Raw genomic sequence first — 26,623 nt, forward strand, 5'->3', positions numbered from 1 at the left:
GTGCAAACTCCCTGTGGGTCAACGGGGTCTGGATCCTCCTGGGTTTCTCCTTATTTTAAATTTTTGCCAGAGAGGGTTCTGGCTCTCTTTGCACAATCCAGGGACGCCTGCGAATCTGAGCCAGCAGGTGGGTGTGGGCAGACGTGGGCAGGACCGTCAAGGCCCTAGCCACCTGCCGGGTGCAGGGGAGTCTTGAAGCTCCGGAGCCGAGTCCCGGTCTCCCGGCGCCCCACCTCAGACCCCTCCATCCACGGGGGGAGGGGCGTGGCCGCCCCAGGGGGCGGAGCCGGGGAGGGGTCTGCGAGCGAGTCACGTCCCCCAGGCGGGGCGGAGCGCGGGAGGCCGGCTGGGGAGGCGCCACATCCGGCGGCTGCTCGGTACTTCATAAAGCCGTCGCCACCGCGCTTTGCCTCCGCCGCAGCTCTGGGCTCTTCTCGGCTGCAGGAGCAGCTGCTCCAATGCCCCAGAGCGGCCATGGGCGCCCCGCACTGGTGGGACCAGCTGCGGGCTGGCAGCTCGGAGGTGGACTGGTGCGAGGACAACTACACCATCGTGCCTGCCATCGCCGAGTTCTACAACACGGTGCGGGTCGCGGGAGCAGGGAAGGCAGGCGGGCCGGCGGGAGGGGGCTGTCCCCGTGCGCCTCAGCGTCTGGAAGCTGGACCTGGGTCTCTGCGTGTATCTGGGGCATTCTCTCCAGGGACAGTCAGTCCACACCCCTCATCTGCACGCTCCTTCCAGTTCTCCCTCTGTCTTCCTCTCCTGTCCCTATTCCCGACAGCTGGGCTCATCCTCCTCCTCCTGTCATTTTGTTCTGTTGGCCCTATTGTCTTGTTTGGTCCCCACCCGTCCCGGAACCAGGGGTCCATGTCAGCCCATTCTTCTGGTTTGGGTCAGGTGGGGACCGTGAACCCGCCGGGACAACCCTCTACCTCCCCTAGGATCTCTTGTGGCGTGACGCACTTGGGTCGCATTGTGCGTTTTTGCCCTGAATACCTACCTGCTCTTGGAGTACCGGGAAGAGGGAAGCCTCCCCACCCCAACCCCGGCAGGTCTCTGGGGCGGGGCCCACTCCCACCATGCTGACTTGCCCCACCCCCAAGAATATGCCAATAATGGTCGAGTTCTTTTTAGCCAGAATCAAGTTAATTACTACTAGTTTTTTTTTCTTGCCTTTAGTGTTCAATCTCGCCAGCCCCAAATCTCACTCCCCCAAGCCTATGCTCTCTCTCCAGGTCGTAAGTCTGAGGGGCGAAAGGGAAGTTTGGGAGTGATAATGTACGGGTTTTTGAACTTGCCTAGGTCCCTAGATACAGGCAAGCAGAAACTTCCCCACTGCAGAATCCTGTGTGTTTTAGTCTTTGTAGGAGAGAAAGGTTGCAGGTGGGAGAGGAAATGCCTCATCTTTTCAATGTCCATGGCTTGGGATTTTGGTACGGAGTATAAGACTTTGCATGATCATTTCTGTGGCTCAGCTCTTCACTGCCCAAACACAGAAAACAGGAACTTCTGGTTTGAGTCATTGTGAATTTGAGGTTGTTATTTAGGATTTTTTCCCCCTTGGATTTGCTAGAGAGAATGTCCTTGGCAGGAGTCAGTGCTTATTGCTTGGAGGGATCTCAGGTGATCTAGTCCCTGTCCTTTTATTCATCTGATGAGCACCCTGGGCACTTGAGGAGGGAGCTGTCATGCCCACATTTCTGGCATGGCTGGGGTGGCATGGCTGGGGCCACAATACAGAGGTCTGGACTCTCCCTCCCCTCAGAGCTGAAGTCCATGGCTTCCCTCCACACAAACCCTCTTCCTTCTTTCTTATGACCAGGTTAGTTCCTCAAGAACACCTGGCCCTCTGCTGTTGGTAGATACTGTGAAAGATGCAGTTGGTGGCAGCGGCCACAACTTACCTATTGCATAAACTCACGGAGCATGTTATCAGGTATGGACAGGGGGTGGGCTGGAGCGTGCTGGGTACTTCCAACAAGGAGAAACAACAGCGGTAACTCAATTTCTCCATTCGTAAACGGAGAATACAGTGAAATACTAAGGATTTCACCAGAGTTCAGGAAGAAATGACGGTTTGGTGACAGGGTCTCACACACCTAGCGTGATTATTACCTGTGGAGACTGAGACCTTCAAAGAGAGTCAGGCCTGGATATTTGGGCCACAAAGGCTAATGTATAGCTGCTCTGAGCTGGATGACGAGGAGTGTTTATTTTGTCTTTACTTTTAATCTAGTCCCATTGGAGCTGTTACTGTATGTAGTGAGTGCCAAAGTCTTTTTTTTTTTTTTTTTTGAGAAGTGAACTGTTGATCCTCAACTGCAGTGCCTGTGCCTGATTAGCCCAGCTGGTCCATCTGCCAAATGTTATTCCTTGGAATACTCGTAAACCTACAAAATTTGCTCTGGTGAAGCAGAGAGCTTAAGGTCTCAGACAAGTAGTTGGCCACCTAAATTGTTGAGTGTAGATCCAAATAATTTAGTAAAAACCATTTCCTCCCCTCCGTTCCCACAGTCCTACTTATCTTTCGATACTTATCACAGAAAAAATACCCGAGCTTATCTTACTCCTGTGCACCTGTGTGGAGTAAAACAATGTTACTTGGTGACAAACATCTTTTAAAATCTTCATCACAAGGCAGCAGGTCCAATTATCCATTTGTTTTGTTTGTTTAGCAAGTCTCAGACCTATGTGGGACAATTATCCATTTCATAAGAAACTAATAATCGTTTCCAATTTTGAGAAAAAGCTAAAGGAATTGACAGTGTTAAATTAGGAGAAGATCGGGAGAGGGATTTAGAACCTTTTTTTTTTCTTTCTTTCTTTCTTTTTTTAAAGACAAGGTCTTGCTCTGTCTCCCAGGCTAAAGTGCAGTGGCATGGTCATAGCTCACTACAACTTTGAACTCCTGGGCTCCAATGATCCTCCTGTCTTGGCCTCCCAAAGTACTGGGATTACAGGTGTGAGCCACTGCACCTAGCCTAGTACCTTCTTAATGGGTCCTGGAATAGCACATCACGATTACAACTTCAATTACTTTTGTTTTCTTATTTTTGACCACTATACTAGTGAGGATACAACTTCAATTACTACTGGCCATCATTAATTGTTTGCTATGTGTTGAAGCTCTGCTGAGTATCCTATATTCATGGTAGATGCTATTTATTATATTCATTTGATAAAGGAAGAAATTTGGGGCCTAGTTTATATAACTTGCTGAGGTCAAGAGAATGGCAGAGTTGGAGTCAGAACTTGGTCCAATTGGCTCTACCAGGAGAGTTCTCTTGAAGATATATGTGCCACTATAACTTTTATTTATTTGGCATAGTATAGGTATTTATTATTCAGTCATTCTTTCAATTTAAAACTCCTATATTGGGACGATTTTGTCTATAGGATAAAACTCATGATGTTTGATATGAAAAAAAGTGTGTTTAAAGCAGTTTTTCTTATTGTTACTATAAAAGTAATAACATAATCATGGTAAAATATTTAGAGTATGGGAATTATAAAGAAAAATACTCTTTCTTCTGTATCTCTCCAGATATTTTCTAGATATATGAAAAGCACACGTTTTTGCATGTGCATATATAATATCTATGTATAGTGTATTCACACTTGAAGTTTTTTTTCAACCTAGTTGAGATCATACTGTACAAACTCTTATGCACCTTGAATTTTTCACTTAATGCGTCTTAGAGACAGTCCCACATCGACTCATATAGGGCCAGCTTCCTCTTCACAATATCTATACAGTACTCGATTTAATGGATTGACCATAATTTATTTAATCAATCAATTCCTTATTGATGGACATTTAGGAAAGTTTCTATTTGTTTTATTGTTTTTGTTTTGGGTTTTGAACAGTGGTTGGTGAATATCCTCATTCATGCATCTGGATATACTATTGCAAGTACTAATCCTAGACAGGGAATTGCTGTGTCAAGGAGAAAATTTGCTTTAAATGCTGATAATTACTGTGAAATGGCCCCCTAAAGCGAGTACACTGATTTAACTCCCCCTGACAATGTTTGGGTGTACAAGGCATTTTGCTCTTGGGCTCTGCAAATCTTTATCGCCTCAAATCTTATCATCCTTTGCTTCAGCCAAGCCAAATAGTTCTTCCAAGAACACGTCATTTCCTTTCACAGCCTTTTACTTGTGTATGTTTTGTACTCTTTCTTCTCTATACAAATTCTATTGAATTGAGTTCTTTTTATGTTTTAAGTTTTAAGGCCCGAGTCACATAGACCTAAGCCACTTTGGAGAAAAGTTGGTCTGCCTTTTAACCACTGGGCTTGGCCTTTAAGGACCCTGTTGCTGGGCAGTGACTCAGGGACAAAAGGAAATCAACTGGTGCTGAAAAGTCTTGAAGCAAAATGTTAAACATACGCATAAAATCAGCCCATGATCTGTCACTTCCCCTCTGTTCTCAATCATCAATATAAAGAAAGTAGAGCTCTCTTTAAATGCAAAATCCTAATTCCCACTATCTGTAGGCTGTAGAGCAGAATCTATCTACCTGCCTACCTATGTAATCTATTCTATCTGAGCATTTACTGGGCAACTATTATGTGCCTATTACAGAGACAAGATCTGTACGGTGAGGACCATGACTGAGGTGTGGACAAGCCGCTGAGGGCATTATTAGCATTCTGCTCAGGACTGGTGTATTGTGAGGGTAGGGTCGTGGTTTTCGCAAGAAGTCTTCTCAGTAGGGTGACCGAACTTCTACGTTTCTGCCCGAGACTTTTCTGATTTAAAAACTGATAGTCCCATGCCCCAAGAACCTCCCTCAGTCCCAGGCAAACTAGGACAGCTGTTCATCCCAGAGGCAGGAATGGGACAATGGAATGGATAGTTAGGAATCGGCACACAATTAAGATGCACAGTCTGCTCAGCCAGGGTAAAGGTCCCTAGCTATTTGTGACCTACCGTCCAGAAAATGCACAGCCTGTTGTTTTGTTTGTTTCTCCTCTGTCGGGAAAGTGCACATTCAGATGCATCAGGATGAAAGTGCAGTATGTTCCTGAGATTATTTTGTAGCAAATGTTATGTAGGAAGTCATAGAATAGGGAACTTTTTAAGGAAATAATTAATGCATTTTGAAATTGTGGTTTCCTTTTCATTTAAAAAAAATCTGTCTGTAGGCATTAAACTAACCAATTCCCCAAAGGATAATCTAAGAATAGGCTTTAAAAAACACCTCTTGGCTGAACTATTCTACAGTTTCAGTGACCCACACAATGTTGAGGGGAAGTTCATTTCTCGGTAGAGATGGAGCCATTGAGTCCTCGTTTAACCACGACTCATTTGCTTTTCTGTATTTTTTATTGGTGTTCCTTCCTCTTTTTATCTTGGGGAGAGTCTCCCTCTAATTTGGTCTTTTCCTTTCCATATATTGATGTCATTACAAGAGACGGTAGAGGCCAGCAGACTTTTGTAAATGGGCTATGCAGAAGGAATAATGTAATTTCAGTGTTATTTGGGAGCAGGTGTCAAAATAGTGTTTCTAAATGATGCTTCTAATATGTGCATTTAAAAATAATGTTTGAAGTATCATAATTTTACATCAGGTGTAATAAATGACTTCATGCCTTTGTGAATAGCAGATAAACACAGTTAAAAGTAATTAATGCATACGTTGCTGGTGGCAATGTAACTTGGGAAAGCCACTGGGGGCAGCTTGGCAGTAGGTAGCTGCATTTAGCTAAAGCAAGAGAGGCTGTCAGGACTTGAGGCACTGACGATATACTGGGGTAAAAATCAAAATGTGTTGTATTAATATTTCTCAGCATTGTAGGTGGGACTGGAAATTGGTGCTTCTTCTACTGGAAAATGGCTAAATGGCTGCCACTGCAGCACTTAGAGCAAGTGAGCTGAATCTGTATTATCTCAGATGAAGAGGTTTGCAAGGCGTATTTGTTGAAGGAGAAAAGGAATCTGCAGAGCAATACGTTACAGTGTGTGACACGTATATGCACGTATTCATGTCAATCCAAAGGCAATGACTCGGAGACTATGAATCTAGAACAGTGGCTATCTCTGGGGAGGAGGATAGAAAGGAGACTTTACCTCTGTAATGTAGTTTTTACAAGGAGAACATATTCATGTATGTGAAGGGAGAAAGGCCAGGGTTTAAATTGCCTATCATATAACAATTCCATTTTTCTTCTCCCTCTTCACCTCCTTGCTCCCCCTGTCATCTTCTTTTCTTCCTTTTACTTCTATGTTTGACAAGAGGAAAAGCCTCTGTTAAATTGTAAAGCCATGAAACAGGTCATATGTGCACAGTGTGTGATGCACAGCGTGTGATGCAATTCAGAATTTTTAGATGCTAATCTAGGAGTTAAGCCAAGGTGGTGAGAAGGTGGTTGGCTGGGTTGGAGGTGAACATCAGCTGGGGGCAGTGGAAGGAGCCCAAGGCGGTGCTGGTGGCTGAATGCTGGCCCCAGAGGCCCTGTGTGTGGTGCAGGCCTCTCGGACCTCAGCCAGCCTTGGAGCCTTTCTGGGCCCTCAACTGTATTCCTGTGTATAACAAGGGATGGTTTTAAGATCTTTCTTAAAAGATCCTTTTTAAAAACATCCTCATAAGAATCTCTGATTCTTTAAATGATTCTATTGAAAGTTGAAGGCTTCGATCATAATACTGAACAAAAGCCTACTGCTTATATAGTACCTAGACCCTTGTCCTGATTCCTCTTACCTGCTTCTTGGTAAATGAAAATTGGCCACATTTCTAAGGCTGGAGACCGCTTACCACCTGGGACATCTCAGACAATTTATCTGTACTCTCACCCAAGGTCACCAGTAGCCACAGGGCTCCTAGGTGGGAAAGAGAAAGATCCGCATCAAGAGTGGACCGACTAGAAAAGGTTCCCTTTCTCTAGAATGATGCGGCCCCACTTAGGTATTTCAGTCCAGGATTTTAACCAAAGGCAGCAGCCCTGCTCCCATCCTGACCCTGACAAAGGACCTTGTTCTCTCCCCTTGATTTGCTTTCTGTCTCTCCCACCCTGTCTTTCTTCCCTTTCTAAAAGCTGTTACTCCTGGGCCCTCTGCTCCCCAGGTGGTGACAGAGGCAAGCATTGGCCCCTGAGGTTGCCGGTCCTTACTTGTACTCCACCTCGAGCTCTGGGGCTTGCCCAAGCATTTTATTTCCTCGTGCACCAGTGTGATTTCTTAGGGCTGGGAAAGCCCTTCGGCCCTGCCCCTCAGTCCAGATCAGGTGCCCACCCTCATGGTTCCTTTGAGGCCTCCTCTAAGTGACCTTTCTGTATTGACCACTCTTTTCTTCCTAAAGCCCTGCCCCCTTGGGTTTCCACACTTCATCTACCCCATCTTCCTATCTCTGAATGTGTTTGTTTTGTTTTGCTTTGTTTTAGGCCAGGACCCCTCCCCATTGTTGTTGCTCACTTAGACTTGCTCATTTAGACTTCACTGTTGTCTGCACATTCAACTCGCTTCTTCTGCGTGCACAGGCTGTACGAGGAGCCCCTCACGCCACAATTACACATGAGACTTAAGAAGCCTAATGTCCCTACCACTTCATGCCTTCTAGGATAGCCTTAATTTAAAAACAAAAAACATATGCTCTGGTTTCTCTTCAGATCGTATAAATCTTTCGCCTTTTAAAAACAAAAAACAGAATATAACAAGTGTTGGCAAGACTGGAGAAATTAGAACCCTGTGCGTTGCTGATGGGAAGGTAAAAAAAAAAAAATTGCTGTGGAAAACAGTTGGGTGGTTCCTCAGTAAGTTAAACATGGAATTACCATATCACTCAGTGACTTGGTGCATTCCTGCTGCTATAACAAAAACCTTAAACTAGGTAATTTATAACAAAAGGAATCTATTTCTTACAGTTCTAGAAGCTGGGAAGTCCAAGATAAAGGTACTGCCAGGTTTGGGGTCTAGTAGGACTCCCTGCTTCAAAGATGGTGCCTCTTGATGCACCCTCACATGGTGGAAAGGGTGAACAACTCTCTCGCACATCTTTGTAAGAACACTGATCCGATTTATGAGAGCTCTGCTTTCATGACCTAATCTCCTCTTAAAGGCCCCACATCTTAATACAGTCATGCAATGGGGATACATTCTGAGAAATGCATGGTCAGGTGATTTTGTTGTTCTGTGAACATCATGCAGTGTACTTACACTAACTTGGATGGTATAACCTACTGCACACCTAGGCTATAAGGTATAGCCTATTGCTCCTAGGCTACAAACCTGTACAGCATGTTACTGTACTGCATGCTGTAGGCAATTTAACACAATGGTAAGTATTTATGTATCTAAACATAGAAAAGGTACAGTAAAAATACACTATAAAAGCTCCATTATAATCTTATAAGTCCACCATTGTATTAATATATATGGTCCATTATTGACTGAAATGTTGTACATGACTGTACTATCACATTGCTGATTAAGTTTCATCATATATGAATTGGGAGACAGGCGTGCATTCAGACCATAGCACCCAGGAGCCATTAATGGATGAATGGATAAACAAAATGTAGTACGTCCTCACCATGGAGTATTCAGCCATAAAAACGAATAAAGTACTGATACGTGCTACGGTATGGATGAACCTTAAAAACATATGCTAAGTAAAAGAAGCCAGACACAAAAGGTTATATATTATTTGATTCCACTTATGTGAGATATCTAGAATAGGTAAATTCATAGAGACAAAAAGCAGATTAGTGGTTGCAGGGTCCCGGGGAGGGGGAAATGGGGAGTGACTGCTTCACGGGAATGGGGTTTCTTTCTGAGGTGACGAAAACATTTTGGAACTAGATAGAGGTGATGATTACACACTATGAATGTACTAAATGCCACTGACTGTAAACTTTAAAATGGTTAGTTTTATGCTATGTTGAGTTTTACCTCAATTTTTAAAATTCAGGGAAAAAAAGCTGGCTATGAGTCCCTAAAAAAACAAAACAAAACAAAACCAAGCAAGCAAAAAATAAATTAAAAAAATTAGGGAATTAGGGGTGAGGTTGTAGATTAGAATTACGTTGTCCAGTATGGCAGTCACTGGCCACATGGGGCCACCGAGCACAGGAAGTGTGGCTGGCCCAAACTGAGGCTTGCTGTAGGTGTGAAATTTACACTGAACTTCAAAGCCTTGGTATGGACAAAAGAATGTAAAATATCTCATCTATGATATTTTAATAGTGACTACATGTTCCAATGACAATATTTTGAATATATTGCAATCAATATGATATATTAATAAAATTTTTAAAAAAGCTGAATGCCCCTGGAGACAATAGAGAGGCTTAAGTGCACACTAAAGTCTGCATGATAAAATCATATCATTTTAACGCTGGGAAGAAACTTTCAAATATGATCTTTACCTAAAAACAGGTTTGGATTAGGGTGAGAAAGCTAACAAAGGACAACTAAGAGGCAAACTGCAGAGAGTCCCCTCTCCATGCAGGCGCAGGGGAAAAGGCTGGCCTAGCTGATGGAGGGTTATTGGGAGCTGTAACATGTCTAATTCTTCTTACCCCTTCATTAAACTGTTTTACCATTGTTTAGTACAGGCCTTATCTTTAAAAATGTAAGTGCAGTCAGACGCGGTGGCATGTGCATGTAGTCTAGCCACTCGGAAGGCTGAGGAGGGAGGATCCCTTGAGCCCAGGAGTTTGTGGCCAGCCTGGGCAACATAGCAAGACCCTGTCTCTTAAAAAAACATTTTAAAAAAAGTAAATGCAAGTAAATTAGAATGCTTCATAATTAATCTTACAAACAATAGGAGTTACTGGTTCTTTGACTCAAGAGATGATCCTGGGCACCCTTCATAGATTGTAGTGTTTTTATAGCTGCTCCTACAATCAAAGAGACGGCAAGGAATCCCTTAAATGGTCATATGGTCGTTAAAGAAGTTTTAAGTTTTCTTGGTTGTATATCCACAGTAAGGAAAAAAAAAAAAGTGCAGGACCTTAAACAAGATGCGTGGCTATGTTTATCCCAGTTTTCAAAGGACACACTTGGAGCAAGCTGCTTTACTTTTTGCCTTTTTACTTAATATTCATCTTTTTTTTTTTTTTTTTACATTCTTCCCCCCAGATCAGCAACGTCTTGTTTTTCATTTTACCGCCCATCTGCATGTGCTTGTTTCGTCAGTATGCAGCATGCTTCAACAGTGGCATCTACTTAATATGGACTCTATTAGTTGTAGTGGGTAAGTGGATTCGCTTGGGAACGTGGACTGAACGGGAGGAAATGGGATTCTACATACTTCCTGTCCCCTCTGAACATCATGTTTTGTAAACTCAAGTCACTCTGACGTCTTAGCAAATTTTTTCCCACTTGCTTGACGCCAAAAGGACTCTTTGAATGTGGGCTTGATAACAAGGTTGGCTATAACTATCACTTTCTTGTCTTTGAGACTTCATTTGTGTAATAGCTATTGGGGTTGTGCCAGTGCAATTTTATGAGAACATCTGAAGAAAGTCATGTGAAGCAATTGAACTCTGGTGAGACTGTGGTTTCTAATGGACTAAAATTAAAGAAAAAAAATGTAGATGTTTGCTCTCTCATTGTTCTGTGAAATACTTGTATAATTTCCATTTCCTCCTACCGGCAAGTTGGGAATTCTTAGCGATGAGAGAATGTTGAGTTTTATGTACTGCCTGTTCCCATGAAGACTCAGTGGGTGAAGACAGTGTGTGTAATTGTGGAGTTGTTAAAGTTCTCATGTGCTGATATTTGGGCTCCAGTTGAAGTCCTCTTTCTAGACTTGAGGGCTGCATGGCTGGGTGGTGTGAGTTTCTTCCTTCAGTTTCTTTTTTCAGAGAGATAGAGTGATCTGGTGGTTGTGATAGCAGTTGGTGAAAGGGCTATCCTTAAGCAGTGTATTGAATTTGTGAGTCTCTTCTTCTGTGGTGACCTTTTTTATTGGTTGTAATTGATTCTAGGAATTGGATCCGTCTACTTCCATGCAACCCTTAGTTTCCTGGGTCAGATGCTTGATGAACTTGCAATCCTTTGGGTTCTGATGTGTGCTCTGGCCATGTGGTTCCCCAGAAGGTATCTACCAAAGATTTTTCGGAATGACAGGTAAGGTTGTGCTAAATATTTTGCATTTACAACTGGGTGCAGTATCCAATATAATGATGCATATATTAAGAGCCATAACACGTGGTTGACCTCAGCCTTGTGATGAGCTTATCATATACTTTAATATCCACTGGTTGTTTTTATGATATGACAGGGTAAATAAACTGACAGATAAAAGAGGAAATTTTAATAATGCTTGGGGAAGAATTTATATAATATTAGGGACAAAAAGTCGAATATCTCCCTTGTTTGATGTGAGCAGAGTGGAAAGACCTTCAGTGGGGGCAAAAGTACTGGATGGTTATTCAAAGATGTTTGATTTTCTGCTAGCACATTTCCTTAAGACCAGTCTAACTCCACTAGTTTTATACATCTGAAGTGAAATCCACACTGATGAGTTGGTTCTTGGGCCTACGGATGCTGTAGTTTTCAAATTTGCATTGCATTTTTTTTTTTTTTTTTTTTTTGCTTCTGATGAGAGCTATGCATGCAACTCTCTCTCTCTCTCTCTCTCATATACTGTATATATCTCCAAGCTGGAAACCCAGAATTTCAGGAGCAGATATATTTTAATATCCATTGTTTTAGGGTTTGTGGTTATTCATCCAATAAATATTTTTAAACACTTATTTTTGTTGTTGTTGTCCCTATATGATTCAATTTAGAGGATGTTAAACATGGACAAAACAAATCTGTGCTGTTGGAAGTCAGGATAGGAGCACTTACTTTTTACTATGTATTTTTCCAGGTAGTAGTAAACAAAACAGCAGTCGCTACCTCTAATGAGCTTACACTGAAGTTGAGGAGATTACAATTCAACAAACAAACAAGCAAATAAATAATATAATAGTAAGGTGTGCTAAGTGTTGTGATGAAAAATGAAGCTGGTAAGGGTATATATGGTGACTTGAGGTGCTGATTCAGAGTTTGATCAGAAAAAGCCTTTCTGAGGAGCTATGTGAGATTTGTTAGTATCTGAAGGCACAGAGGAGAGTCAGCATAATAAAGATGAAACGTTTCCAGAACACGTTACCCATATATTTCTCTACAGCTGTGGTTACCAATCCCTGGGCGTGGACTGGTACCAGTCCGTGGCCTATTAGGAACTAAGCTGCACAGCAGGAGGTGAGTGGCGGGTGGGTGAGTGGTGGGTGAGCCAGTGAAGCTTCCTCTGTATTTACAGCTGCTCCCCATTGCTCACATCACTGCCTGAGCTCCGCCTCCTGTCAGATCAGCAGCAGCATTAGATTCTTGTAGGACTGTGAACCCTACCGTAAACTGTGCACGTGAGGGGTCTAGGTTGCACGCTCCTTATGAGACTTTAATGCCTGATGATCTGAGGTGGAGCTGAGGCGGTGATGCTAGCCCTGGGGAGGGGCTGCAAATACAGATTATCATTAGCAGAGAGGTTTGACTGCACAGAGACCATGATAAATGAATTGCTTGCAGACTCATATCAAAATCCTGTCAGTGAGTGGCAAGTGACAATTAAGCTGTACTGGTGGCAGGCTTCATAGTGGCAAGTGAGCATCTCACTTCAATTGTAAAGCTGCATCTGGTGGCAGCCTTTAAGTCAAAATCCGACACTTATTTTAGTCTGTGCGTGGCCTGCCCATTATTTTATTTACCACTTCCATCCGTGCCTTTTTCCTGCACGGCACACTTGTCTCAATCACAATTTTGGTAAGCCCACAAGCTAACCCTAGCAAAAATGAGTAAATAACAAACATTGCTGGAGAGCTTCTTTGAAAAAGGGGAAAGACCCAACGATGAGATGGCAGAAGACTCTGGGACTGCCAACAAAATGAAAACTGCATTTAAAAGACAATACCAAGAGTCCTACTTAAATTACAGGTTCATTGCAATGGGTATTGACATTCTCTAAGCCCACTTTGTATAATATGTGGAAACTGGCTGTCCCATGAAGCCATGAAACCTTCAAAACTGCTTTGCCACATGGAGACCAAGCACCCTGCATTAAAAGACAAGCCTTTGCAGTTTTTCAAAAGAAAGAAATGTGAACATGAAGAGCAGAAGCAATTATTGAAGGCCACCACTTCATCAAACATGTCTGCACTGAGAGCATCATTCTTGTGGCTAACGGCATTGCTAAACCTAAGAAGCCCTTTACTTTCATCAAGAGTTGATCCTGCCTGCTGCTAAGGACATTTGCAGTGAACTTTAAGGAGAGGCTGCAGTTCAAAAAATGGCATGTGTTCTTCTTTTGGCTAGCACCATAACTAGACGAATTGATGAAACAGCGGAGATATTTAGGCATGATTGTTAGGATTATTGAGTCACCATGATATGCAGTCCAGGTTGATGAGTCTACCGATATTGACAACAAGGCAACAATGTTTTTGTGCGATACATTTTTCAGGAGGATGTGCACGAGGGTATGTTATGTGCACTTTTGTTGCCAACCAACACCACAGCTGCAGAACTATTCAGGTCTTTGAATGATTGCATATCAGGAAAACTGAATGGTCATTTTGTGTCAGTGGATGCGCGGACTGGGCTGCTGCCATAACTGGACGGCTTTCTGGTTTCACTACTCGGGTCGAGGAAATCTCTTCTGAATGTGCGTCTATGCACTGTGTCATCCATAGAGAAATGCTGCCTAGCGGAAAAATGTCACTTGAACTGAACAACATTTTGCAGGATGTGATTAAAATTATCAACCATGTTAAAGTACATGCCCTTAACTCACATCTGTTCACACAGCTTTATGGGGAGATGGATGCCGAACACACACGTCTTCTCTCTCTTTTTTTTTTTTTTTGAGACAGACTCTCACTCTGTTGCCCAGGCTAGAGTGCTGTGGCATCAGCCTAGCTCACAGCAACCTCAAACTCCTGGGCTCAAGCGATCCTCCTGCCTCAGCCTCCTGAGTAGCTGGGACTACAGGCATGCGCCACCATGCCCAGCTAATTTTTTCTATATATATATATTTTAGTTGTCCATATAATTTCTTTCTATTTTTTAGTAGAGACGGGGTCTTGCTCTTGCTCAGGCTGGTCTTGAACTCCTGAGCTCAAACGATCCACCTGCCTCAGCCTCTCAGAGTGCTAGGATTATAGGCGTCAGCCACCGCGCCCGGCCACATGTCTTCTCTTATACACAGAAGTGAGATGGCTTTCTAAAGGTAGATCACTGGCTAGAGTTTTTGAGTTACAAGAGCTGCTCCAGGGATTTCCTTTAGAAAAGCAGTCACCACTGGCAGCACATTTCAGTGACACAGAATGGGTTGCAAAACTCGCTTACTTGTGCAACATATAGAGCCTGCTCAACAAACTCAATCCATCACTTCAGGGAGCACGACAGATAAATCGTTCAAGTTGGCAGATAAAGTGGCTGCATTCAAAGCCAAACTGGAATTATGGGGATAAGGAGTGAACATTGGGATTTTTGACATGTTTCCAACATTAGCAGAGATTTTAAAAGAGACTGAACCAGGGCCTTCTTTCTCCTAGCTGGTGCATGATCACCTATCTCAGCTTTCAAAAGAATTGGAGCATTACTTCCCAAGCACAAAAGACCCCCGAACTGAAAAGGAATGGATCTGCGACCCATTTGTGACTAAGCCAGGTGAATCGACTTTGTCTATCCTTAGAAGAGGATCGACTGCTTGAGATTGCAGATGATGGTGGCCATAAAAGTATGTTTGAGACAAGTTCAAATCTCCATACGTTCTGGATTAAAATCAAGGCGGAATATCCTGAGATTGCCACAAAAGCGCTGAAAAGCCTGCTTCCATTTCCAGCATCCTATCTTTGTGAATCAGGGTTTTCTGCAGTGACAGCAACCAAAATGAGATGATGGAGTAGACTGGACATAAGCAGCACACTTCGGGTGTCACTGTCTCCCATCACCCCCAGATGGGACCGTCTAGTTGTAGGAAAACAATCTCAGGGCTCCCACTGATTCTGCATTATGGTGAGTTGTGTAATTATTTCATTGTGGATTACAATGTAATAATAATAGAAATAAAGTGCACAATAAGTGTAATGCATTTTAATCATCCAGAAACCATCCTCCCCACCCCTCCCTCATCCATGGAAAAATTGTCTTCCATGAAGCTGGTCCCTAGTGCCAAAAAGGTTGGGGACTGCTGCTCTGTAGGACACTGTTTCATCAAAAAAAAAAAATATATATATATATAGATATAGATATAGATATATGGATAATAGTCTAAAAATATGGATTCAGTGAAGCAAGCTGTGTGTGCCCAGGGAAGAGTTATGCCAGGAAAGTGAAAGAATTCATTACAATCTTCCTGGTACTCTGAAAAGGAACAGGAGCTGCGCAGCTGTTAAAGACTAAGGCTGCTCTCTGCGGACTGAAGTGGAAAAGTATCTGTGAAAAATGTTGGCTGCAAAAAGCACATTATAGAATTTTGTGTGTCTGATATCCTAATTTTAGAAGGAATGAACTAAACTCTAAGTATATGTTTTTATGTGGGCACAAAAATGCCTGGCAGGTGAAAACACCAAACTTCTGCCATTGGCTATTCTTGGACACTGGAGTGGAGAGGAGCTTCCACTTTTACCTTTAATCGGAACTGGTTGAATTTCCTTTTTACACAAGGCACACATGTTAATTTTGAATACTAAAAATTTATTTTTAAATGAGGTAGGGAGAAAACATACTTTAAATGGATTAGCTGTGTAGTCTTTATCCAAGGAAGCAGGATTTGAATTAAATAGTATTATCTTCCAGTGTGGTCGAGCAGATAGACATACCCTCAAGAAGGTTACTTATCAAAAAATGAGAGAGAGCGAGAGGGGAAGAGGGTGAGAGAGAGAAAGAGAGCTTTGTTTACAAGTAGAAGATCGTGGTCTTAGATAAAGTGTGGTTCTCCATCTTGCTGACGCCTTCGAGAAAGTGTGCTTTAAAATGTGGCCAGATTAGTTTAGGCTGTGTCCAGTTTCTAGTCTTATTGTTTCGTTTCCTCGTTCAGCTTCAGGGGAAGTCTTGGGAGGTGAGCGAGGGCTTGAGGGCAGGGGTAGATAGATGTGGAGGGCAAGAGGCAGGGACATGAGGTGGTTTTGCAGGCAGGGGCTTTTTGACTCTGCCTGAAAAACAAACCATTGACCTTTTGGCTTTTCCTGCAGTTTGCAAGGTGCCCACCAGTTCCTTCTGTCTTTTCCCTGAGCCCGGTGTGTAAGTTGAGAGCTGAGGAACCACTTTTCTCTTAGATCTGCTCTTTCAGGTCCTGAAATCTGAGTGAGAAATTGAAGAAATGGGAATGACGGTTTTGTTGATTTGTGTGTGCCATTCTGGAGGCCTGCGTTGAAATTCCAAGTGGCAGTTTTTAATGTGTTCTTTACAGAAAACCTTTCTTTTTCTCTTCTTTTATTGTTTCTTAGAGGTAGGGAAAATAATGTTACGAGCAGGAGAGAAGAAAATGGGGGGATGACGTTGGTAATTAAAGCTTACAACTTTGATAATGAAAACATACCGTGAGGCAGAGGTGTCTGTGACCATTTGGGACTTTCCATCGCCAGCGCCCTGCAGCCTTTCTCTGGGGAACACGTGAAGATGTGGCGGCTCTGTCCTCAGTGTGGGGAGAGTCCTTTGGAGGCACAAAGGACCATATACGTACATATCCCAGGCTTGGGAAACTGCCTGGCTTTGGATCTTAGCTTCACTGCTTGTCACTTGACTCTATTTCCTCACCTGTCAAATTAGGTAAATAATAGTACTCACCTCGGGGTCTTTGAGATTATCCTGCAGAGCACTGAGCACAGTGTCATGGTGAGGCTCCGTCAGAGTTAGCTGTCCTTACTACCGATGGCACTGGAGGAGATTTCTGCCTAGCATTTCTGAGATACGCATGAAAACTGAAGGAGAGAATGGGCATTGAAAATTTTAATGAGCAAAGAAAGAAAAGGTGCATGTTAAGAGAAAAGTAAACAAGGATTTCAGTTCTATTTGTACACCTTCAATTTTCCAGTGACAAGAAGAGGGCAAGAAGGCCAAACCCCTTTGTGTGGGTTTTACTGCCCATGACGTGGGACAGGTGGCAGTTCTGCAGTGGAAGTGGCAGCCCAGACCAAAGAATTCTTGTCAAAACCAGGATTTCTGTAGTTTAAGGATTGTCTGGTTTAGCTGCCTGAACTTACCAGATGGTTAACATTTATCTCCATTTTTTTTCCCCAGTCATCTAGAGTTTGTAAGAATATTTCTAAACACATATTAAAATTCGTTCCAGTGTGAGATTTCTGGTGAAGAGACGGTAGAGTGTGGTGGCTGAGTTTGGATCAGGCAGACATGGCTTCAAATAATAACACACTTTTTTAAAATATAAAAAAGCTCTGGGACCTCATTTTGCTTATCTGTAAAGTAGAGATGATAAGTATCTACCTGATGGGGTCAGAAATAAATGGGAAAATTACATGAAGTGTATAATACAGTGCCTCATGCAGAATAAGGACTCAATAAGTGCTAGCAGTTATTATGGATGGCTAAGATGGGCAAGTGTTTGGAAGATAAGGATTTCTAGAACAACAGGGAAATTATTAATATTGATTATGTCACTAGGATATATTTGGTAGGTTTAAGAAGAAGGGCTTTCTTTCATCTTGCCTAGAATGTCCCAAGAATCTTCAGGACATACATTCAGCTGTTGATGGTTATTAATAATTTCTAGATATTTTTGTTTTAAGAAAGAAATAAGAAAAAAGAACTATTATAGGCTAATTCTATCTACTTCTTAAAGAATTTATACTGCTGTGCTTTTTATGACTGTGCCTCTACAAAGTCTAGGGACAGCCCTCACGTTATGATCCAATTCAGTTTTTGAATCCTGAATAGCAAGGGAGCCGGCTGGGACCTGCCTGCCCTGTAGCATGCTTGCCGGATGACTTGGGGCTGGAATCTTAAACTTCCTGGGCATTCGTGCCTTACTTACAAAATGACAGGGTTGATGAGCTCTCTGAGGTCTCTTCTAGGATCAGATGCTTTGTCCCTAAAGGGTAGCTTCTTTTTAAAAAAATTTTTTATATCACCCAGGCTGATCTCGAACTCCTGGGCTCAAGACATCCCCCTCGCCCACCCCCGCCTGCCTCAACCTTACAAGTAGTCGGAACTACAGGCGCACACCACCATGCCCAGCTAATGTTTTATTTTTTTATTTTTTAGAGCTGGGGGGGGTCTCGCTATGTTGTCCAGACTGTCTAAAGGGTAGTTTAAAGCAGTGGATTGTAACCAGGGACATTTCTAGCTCTTACGGGACATCTGGGAGGTTTGTGGGTACGTTTTTGGTGGTCACAGTGATGGAAGGCTTTGTCATCCATAAATTCCATTTCATTTCAGAAGAGTAAAAGGGACATTACCAAATATCTGATACAAAAATGGGCACGGGTCTGATAGGGCTGACAACCACTGCTTAAAAGGGTAACTAATGATAACAACAGTAACAGCTTTATTATAAAAATATTATGACAGTATGGGGTTTCTAGGTTTTGGTTTGGAGAACACAGGAAGAAGGGGAGCTACTAAGGGTTCCCTGACCTGTTTCAGTGTGAGACCACAATGGGCTGGAAGGTTGAAAACAGGACCTAAGGCTGCAGTCAGGGTTGTCTGTCAACACAGTTTAACGAACACCCAGTCGGGGCCCCTTGCTCCTGGCTATTTCTAGCTGTCTTGTACCAAGGGCCTCTGGTGACTCTGGGGTCTGCCGGGCTGGCTGGCTTTCTGCTGGCCACGTGACCTCTATTTATGCTGGTTGCAGAATCGTGTGTTCACAGGACGCCCTCGTTGGCCAGCACACTCCTCCACACCCTCTGGACGCGACGTGGGGAGGTGTCTGCGGATGGTCTCCCTAAAGAAAGCATGTTTCGTCAAGCTTGCTGCCTTTAAGCTATTTGGCAAGACTATATGGAGCCTTTGGTGATTGCAACAGCAGCTCAGTCAGATTTTTTCCCAGAGTGTGATATTATCAACAAAAATAGTATTTAAAATTGTATTAATATTATTCTCAAAATGATGGTAAGGATAATGGTAGTAACAGGTTTTATTAGCACACGACGCGTGCCGGGCTCTGTTAAGTACTTGAATGCTTACAAGAGCACCGTGAGGCAGGTGCCTTAATTTTTACATGGGAAAGGCTCAAAGAGTTAAGTCACTTGCCAAAGGTCCCACAGCTGCTAAGTGGTGGAGGCAGGATTTGAACACACATTGGTCTCACTGGAACACTTGTGCTTTTAATCACTCTCTAACCGGTATCTGAATCCTAAACCTTTGGGTACAAGAGAGGTGATGCACTTTGGAAGTATCTGATTATGTGTTCTTCCAGTTGAAAAAGACCAAATCTCTTGGCATAGTTGCAGAACCTCAAACCCGGTGAGAGGGTTATTGTGCGTCCCCACGGGCCCTGCGCATGATGGGCTGCGGCTGTTGTCCTCCGGCTGGGGCAGGCAGCCTTTCATCCAGTAGCTGGTGCACACCAGCCAAGGCCAGGAGAAAAACACGATTCTCCAGAGGATTTGCTGCCTGGATGTTTTCCCAAATATATTTTTTCCTCTGGTAAGAAGTTCAGGGCTACAACTCCTGTTCATTCCAGTCAGAGAGTTGGCAGCTTGATCAATGATTTCCTGTGCCTTGATGATAAATGGCTTTCCTGTTTAAGAGATAAATTTGTATTTTGAACGTTCAACACTCTTTGATTTCATAGGAATTTTATTCAAATGAGTTTCCCAGCTGTGACCTGTTCCAGGGCTCTTGACCAAAGCAAATTGTGCTAATGAGAAATAACAGAAACAGGAAAATCATGTGCCCCTAAATTCAAGTCATGCACGAGGCCTTAGAAACCATCTAGTCCAGCTTTTTGTTTTATAGATGAGGAAATAGGGTCCCGGGGAGAGAAGAAGGAGCATGTGCAGTCTCACGTCGCCACTTCTGGCTCTTCCTACCGCAATGGCCTCCACTGAAGAGGGTGAGGATAGTATCAGTTATTTTTCTAAGATCTGTCATGTCAAAAACTTGTCAACCCAAATTCTAATCCATACTAGACTTCTGGATTATCAATAAATATTGATACTACTAGAATTTTTTCTTAAAACTTTTAATTTTGTGTGCCAGACACATAGCACATTTTTTGAACTAGGAAACTTTATGGTTTATCAATAGTCCCTTTTTCTTATGAAAGTGGTACATGTTCACCTTATAGAACAAGGATTGGCAAATTACATCCTGTGGGCCAAATGGGTCCTGTTTTTGCAGATCACGTTTTATTGGCACACAGCCATGTCCAGTCATTTACTTAGTCACCTTAATGGCAGAGTTGAGTAGCTGTGGCAGAGACCTGAAGACCTGCAAAACCTAAAATAGTTATTATCTGATCCTTTACAGAAAAAGTTTGTCAAACCCTGCTGTAGAACATCTGAGAAAATCACACCAAGAAAACAATTATCCATATCTCACCCTCAGAGACTTAGGTTGATTCTAATTCTACCATTCTCATGGTTAAATATTTTGAAAAATCTCTGGTTATTTCCTAAGGATAAATTCCTAGAAGTGGAATTCCTGAAGAGCCAGCGAGCAAAAGTGGTTTTTAGACCCTTGGTACTTAGTGCAGAATTTCTTCTCACCTTGCACCTCTAGCAGTGCCTGTACCTTGCCAACATTAAGCAAACCAACAAACAAGAACTCCTTTGCTAGTGGATTTGGTTTTGCTTTCACCGATTCAGGGGCAGGTTCAAGGCCGTGGTCTGCGTCCTGTCTGCAGTTACAACATGCCTGGCGTTTGTCAAGCCCGCCATCAATAACATCTCTCTGATGACCCTGGGAGTTCCTTGCACCGTGCTGCTCATTGCAGAGCTGAAAAGGTGGGTGCCATTATTCCTGCCTACCCCTTAGGCCGTCCCTGTGTTGGGAACACACCAGCTCTGGGCACCTTGGCTGCCTTCAAGTGGAAGCGGAATTTTATTTTCATGAAGAGTCAGTTGCTGACTGTTGGATTGGAAGCAGGTTTGATGGTTTAGTTCAAAATGTTAGTGATCTCATTTTCAGAAAGAGGGGAACAGCTGTTTAGTAGTTGCAGTGCATCCCAATGATCAAAAGCTAGCTTAGCAGGAACATCGCAGCACCTAGCCCAAGATGCCTAGACTTAATTCTGTAGAAAGGGGGATAGATTTATCCATGTGAGAAGAATGTGGAGAAAAGTAAAGTCCCAACGAGGTTATTGCATTCGCACACAGAAGGAAAAAGAGGAAAGGGACAGGGAAAATGAATTTCTATAGACAAGGAAACATTAACTTCATGTGGACTGCCATTGACCGTGATAGTTTCTCTGAGGCTTAGGGTTGCGTGTACGATCTACCAGGTAAAGCCTTTGCCATTTGCATTAGCATTTTCCTTTGGGAAGTTGTGTTCTCAAAGTTCAGATTGATATCCAGAAACATTTTACTTTAGCACTTGTTGGTACATGACTGTCTTCTAGCTCAACTAAAATATATCTCATCACTGCCCTTATTTTAGTACTCTTTGAAAACACTTCGTTTTCTTTGCAGCTACTTTAAAAATGCATTTTAATTCGTGATTTTCTCATTAGTATGGACACCGAGTGTCTTAACTGAAGTCTTGTAACTGAAGTTTTGTGTGGTAGTTGCTCTGTGTAAAGTGCTAAGTCAGCTTTCTCTTCTCTTTGTTTTAAGAGGAGATAGACATTCTTTCCAATTGCTTTGTCTCCGGGGGTTGCTTTTATTGCCAGCAATAACAGGCATGGTCAAAGGCAGTTGAAGAGGTATAGTGTTTGAATTTGTTGTCTTGCAGCCAAAGGATGTTGTCACATCTGATCTAGTTGGCTTCTTAGAGCAGCCTTCAAGGACTGAGGGTGGAAGAGACTCTTTTCAGAAATAGACTGAAGTTGGTCCTAGAAGAATAACTATGGCAGTGAGTCCTTTTGAATAGAAAAGCAAATAATTATATAAATAACAAAAGGTTCAGTCTCTACCCTCTAATATCCTTAATTAAAAAAAAATTAACTTTCTACTTCACCACTAGTATTACTTGTTAGAGCCAGAAGTGTTCTTAGCAACCTCAAATTTATCTCCTCACTTGTTTACTCGCTCACGCAACAAATGTTTGCTGACTTCTACTAAGTGCCAGCTACCATGGGTCTTGACAGGAGACTCCTCAGAATCACCCCGGGAGTGCATTTGCAAGTACAGGTGCTAGTTCTGCCTATGCAAAGATTTTGATTTTGGTGGTCTAGGACAGAGGCCTGGGCATCTGGAAATTTAAAAAGCTCAAAAACCTGGTTGCGTGGGGCTGGAGCGAGAGTAGGGGCAGAGTGAGGATGTAGGGAAGTTATTGGGGGAGGAAAAGGAGAATGACTTTTTGCACTCCTATTATTTCCTTAGGCGGCACTAATTTAGGCTGCCTTTGAATTTATGAATCCAGTAGCCTCTCTTCAGTTCTCACCATCCTTGGACTGCCAGCCTCCTCCTCCTCTAAATTTTCTTCTCTTGGCTTCTGTGACCCTGTGTGATCCAGGCTCCCCTTCTACCTGACTGTTTCTACTCTACTCCTTTGCTTCCTTACGGTAAGCAGTCTCCAAGATCGTCTTTGACTCTTTTTTTTGTTTTGAGGGTCTCACTCAGCCCCTTGTGTTCCACTGTCATTGCTCTGCATGATTCTCTGCATCCGTCCTAGTCTCTTTGCTGACGTCCAGTCTCACGTTCCCAACTCCCTGCTGGGCTTCCCCCGTCGGACTTGCTGTTCCCCAAACAGTAATATTCACAATCGCTGGTGTGGCTTCCTACCCACTCTGCCCACCGTATCCCTCAAAGTCCCTTCCCAAACCCTGCTTTAAAATTCCCAGATCGTTTTAATGGCATCACTGTTTCCCAAGTCCATTTGACTTGAAATCGTACAGTCATCACTGGGTCCGTCATCTCCTGACACCTCAAATGATTTCTGAATTTCATAGAAATGTCCCTCTGCAGTGTCTCATCTGTCACCTCCTCTCATTTCTTCTGCCCCACCCTCACACCTCTGCAGGTTACATTTGTTTTCTAACTGGTCTCTTCCTCCAGTCCTCTTCTTTCAAAGGAGTCTTTGCCACGTCCCTCCCTCGTCCGTGTACAAAAACCTTCAGCAGCTCACCGTTGTCTAAGCTTCACGTAGAGCCTTTTCTTCCTCTGGCTCCTTCTGCATGCCCTGTGACCAACCAATCTGGACAGGCTCCTTGTTTCCTTGTCGTTAGGTCTTTGCTCCCACTTTCCTCTCCCCCTGGAAAGCCCTTAGCCACCGCTGCCTTGCAAAGTCCTACCCCTCCTGCAGTGCCCGCCCTGGTGACAGCTCCCAATTCCTTCTTACCCCTCGGCCACATGTGATTGCTCTGTGCTTTTATATTGTATGTAGAATATTCTCCTTTCAATGTAGATACTTATCTCCTTCTCTTCTTCCTCCCTGGTGTTGTGTTCTTCAAAGGCAGAAATTATACTTTGTTGATCTGTGAATTTTCCGTGGTGCCGTTACCTGTGAAAATTCAGAAGTCTCTGTGTGTCTTCCCCAGTTGTTTGCTGGGTACCACTAACTTTTCCCATCACAGAGCCATAGGATTCTTTGAGAATCCGTCTGTCAGTGGAGAGTACAGAAGGAGCATGGGCGTTGGGTCTAGAGAGGCCTGGGTTTGAGTCTCGATTCTGCCTCTTACTAACTTGGAAACTCTGGGCATTTATTTCAATTACTTTGGTCTTATTGTCCCTATTTGTAAATGGAAGATGATAATGCTTAGATTTCACAGTCCTGCACTGAAGATTCAACAAGACATATTTATCTTTTATCTTTTTTTTTTTAGAGACAGGGTCTTATTCTGTCACCCAGCTGAAGTGCAGTGATATGATCATAGCTCACAGCAGCCTCAAACTCTTGGGCTTAAGCGATCCTCCTGCCTCAGCCTCCCATGTAGCAGGGACTACAGGTGAAGACCACCATGCCTGGCTAATTTTTTTTGTTTGTTTTTTGTAAAGACAGGGTCTTGCTATGTTGCTTAGGCTGGTCTTGAACTCCTGGCCTCAAGTGACCTTCCCACCATGGCCTCCCAAAGTACTGGGATTACAGATGTGAGCCTGGCCTAAAAAGATATATTTAGTCTAGCATCTGCCACATGGTAGATACTCAACAAATACTTGTTGCCTTTCCTTTTTCTTGCCACTATGTTTCAATGAGAATAGTAAAGTCAACCTAAAGAGAAGTATATAGGTCTTTCTATTTATTTTATCTCCTCTTTTAGGGATCTTACCTTTATTATCAAGGAATTCTCCCTAACTTGGGTGAAGATGTTAGTTGAACTGACTTTTCTCTGCAGTCCAGGACCTGGAGGGACTGGCTCCCTGGGCTCCAACCCTGGATGTTAGCAGATCGTGAAGCCCTTTGGCAAACACACAGCTAAATTGCTGATGAAGACATCTGCAATGGATTCCCTTTGTAGCATTCGGTCCAGCACTGCTGGCTCATATTAGGGCTGAAGTGAATAAAATGTTCTGGATTTAGCTGTGTTGTTTTGAGAGTTCACGGCAATCTAATTTCATTTTAACTCGAGTCTAATACTATGTTTTAGCCTGTAATTTTGTTAAAAAAATAGCTTAAGAAAAGGGATAATATTTTAAGTTCGTAAGAACTAAACAAGAGCAAATGGAGGAGACAAGTGGTTAGGGCAGATTATTATATAGTTTAAACAAACTCAGCTTCTCAGTTGTGATCTTTAAACAGAGAAACATATTTTCCTTCAACACTCTAATCTGTGTAAGTAATTACAAAGGAAATAATTTCTGTTCCATGTTTAAAATCTTCCGCCCCAGAAAATCTAGCCGACACTACAGCTAACTGGTCTTTACCATCACATTAGCAATTTGCAGCTTCATAGGAAATATCCTTCCTTCGGTCGAGGGTCGGTCTTTCTGCCTGTTGATTATTCCCTCCACTCTCCTGTGCCTGTTTCACTCCTGTACATTGTCCATTGTGTCATCCGTTCCCTCTAAAGGGTCCTTCCTGTCAGCCCGTAAACACGCTTGAGTCTCTCTCGTCTTCTCTAACACCCGACCTGGACTCAGAGCACATCTGTCTCGAGCCACCACCCTTTGTCTCCCTCGCACGTCACAGCCAAACTTCCTAACCAGCTGTCTCCATCCCTTACCGCTCATTTGCTCTTCAGCCCACTGCAGTCTGGCCTTTGCTCCCACTTCAGTGCCCAAGCTCCGCCTGGTGGGCTACAGATCCAGTGGTCAGTTTTCAGCCCTGCTGTACCTTGTGGGTTGTTCTTGCTGCCGTTTGCACAATTAGCTCCCTGCTCCCCATCCTCGGAATGTTCTTTCCAGTGGCTCCTGTGATACCCCATCCTCCTGGCTTTCTGCTAACCCTGTGGCGGCTCCTTTCCAGTGTCTCACGTAGACTCCTTCTTTTCTGTTAATACACAGCTTTGCGTGTAGGGATCCCTTAAGGTGCATCCTCAGCTCTCTGCTTGCTATGGTCTGAATGTTTGTGTCTCCTCAAGTTCACATGTTGAAATACTAGGCACCAGGGTGATGATAGTAGGAGGTGAGGCCTTTTGGGAGGTGATTAAGTCATGGAGGCAGAACCCTCATAAATGGGGTGAGTGTCCTTATGAAAGAGGCCCCAGAGAACTGCCTTGCCCTTTCCACCACATGAGGACACAGCTAGAAGGTGTCGTCTATGAGGAATGGGCCCTTATCAAACACCGAATCTGCTGGTGCCTTGATCTTGGACTTCCCAGCAGCCAGAACTGTGAGAAATAAATTTCTGTTGTTTGTAAGCTGCCTGGTCTATGGTATTTTGTTGTAGTAGCCTGTATGGATGAAGACCATGCTTTGCTCACTCTATACTTCTCCAAAAAAGATCTCCTCTACTCCTGTGGCTTCAATTACATACATATGCGGATGACTCCCAGATTTAGGTCTCCGACCCAGTCCTTCCTTCTAACTACCATTATGTGTCTAACTGCCCACCTGGCCTCTCTAATTCCACGTATCACAGACATCTCAAATTCAACTTGTTTAAAACTAGATTCCTGATCTGCCTTTTCTAACTCTGATTTTCTTCATGATATTTCTAGCTGCAGTAAATGGGAACACCATTTACCCACTTGCTCAAGCCGGAAACCTGGCTTCCTCTTCCTTCCTCGAACATCCCATCTGATCTCAGTCATTTTTCTACTGGTTGACATTGCAATTAAGCCTTTCTCTCCATACAGGCTGGCCTCTCCCCGGTGAAGCTCCCCTTGCATTCTGACTCAGCCACTCTGACCTTCCATATCTTCATCGGGCCTCGCTTTTGGCAGCTCCAGGCCCTGGTTCATGCCATCCCTCTTTCTGACCCTCCTGCTTGGTTAACTCTGCTTCATTTTTAGCTTGACCGTTTATATGTTCTCCTAGCACCCTGGACTTCTCCTTTCTGGCACCCATCCTGATCGTAATTAGAAAATTATCGTGTTGCTGTTTTGTCCAGTGTCTGTCCTCTCTGCGCGGTCAACACCGACCAACAGCCCACGTGGGCGGGGATGAGGCCTCTTTGCTCACTG

The 26,623-nt window shown here is 43.4% G+C and overlaps 1 protein-coding gene across 1 annotated transcript in view; it reads left to right on the plus strand.

Moving 5' to 3' along the window:
* Positions 1-474: 474 nt before the first annotated feature.
* Positions 475-26,623, plus strand: part of ACER2 (alkaline ceramidase 2) — a 34,573-nt gene continuing 8,424 nt past the window's right edge. The window contains exons 1-4 of the mRNA XM_069474237.1: positions 475-582; positions 10,084-10,198; positions 10,935-11,076; positions 20,769-20,906. Coding sequence (XP_069330338.1) covers positions 475-582; positions 10,084-10,198; positions 10,935-11,076; positions 20,769-20,906 — 503 coding nt within the window. The remainder of the gene's footprint in view (positions 583-10,083; positions 10,199-10,934; positions 11,077-20,768; positions 20,907-26,623) is intronic.

This window comes from Eulemur rufifrons, chromosome 7, assembly GCF_041146395.1.
Source record: "Eulemur rufifrons isolate Redbay chromosome 7, OSU_ERuf_1, whole genome shotgun sequence".
Lineage (NCBI taxonomy): Eukaryota > Metazoa > Chordata > Mammalia > Primates > Lemuridae > Eulemur > Eulemur rufifrons.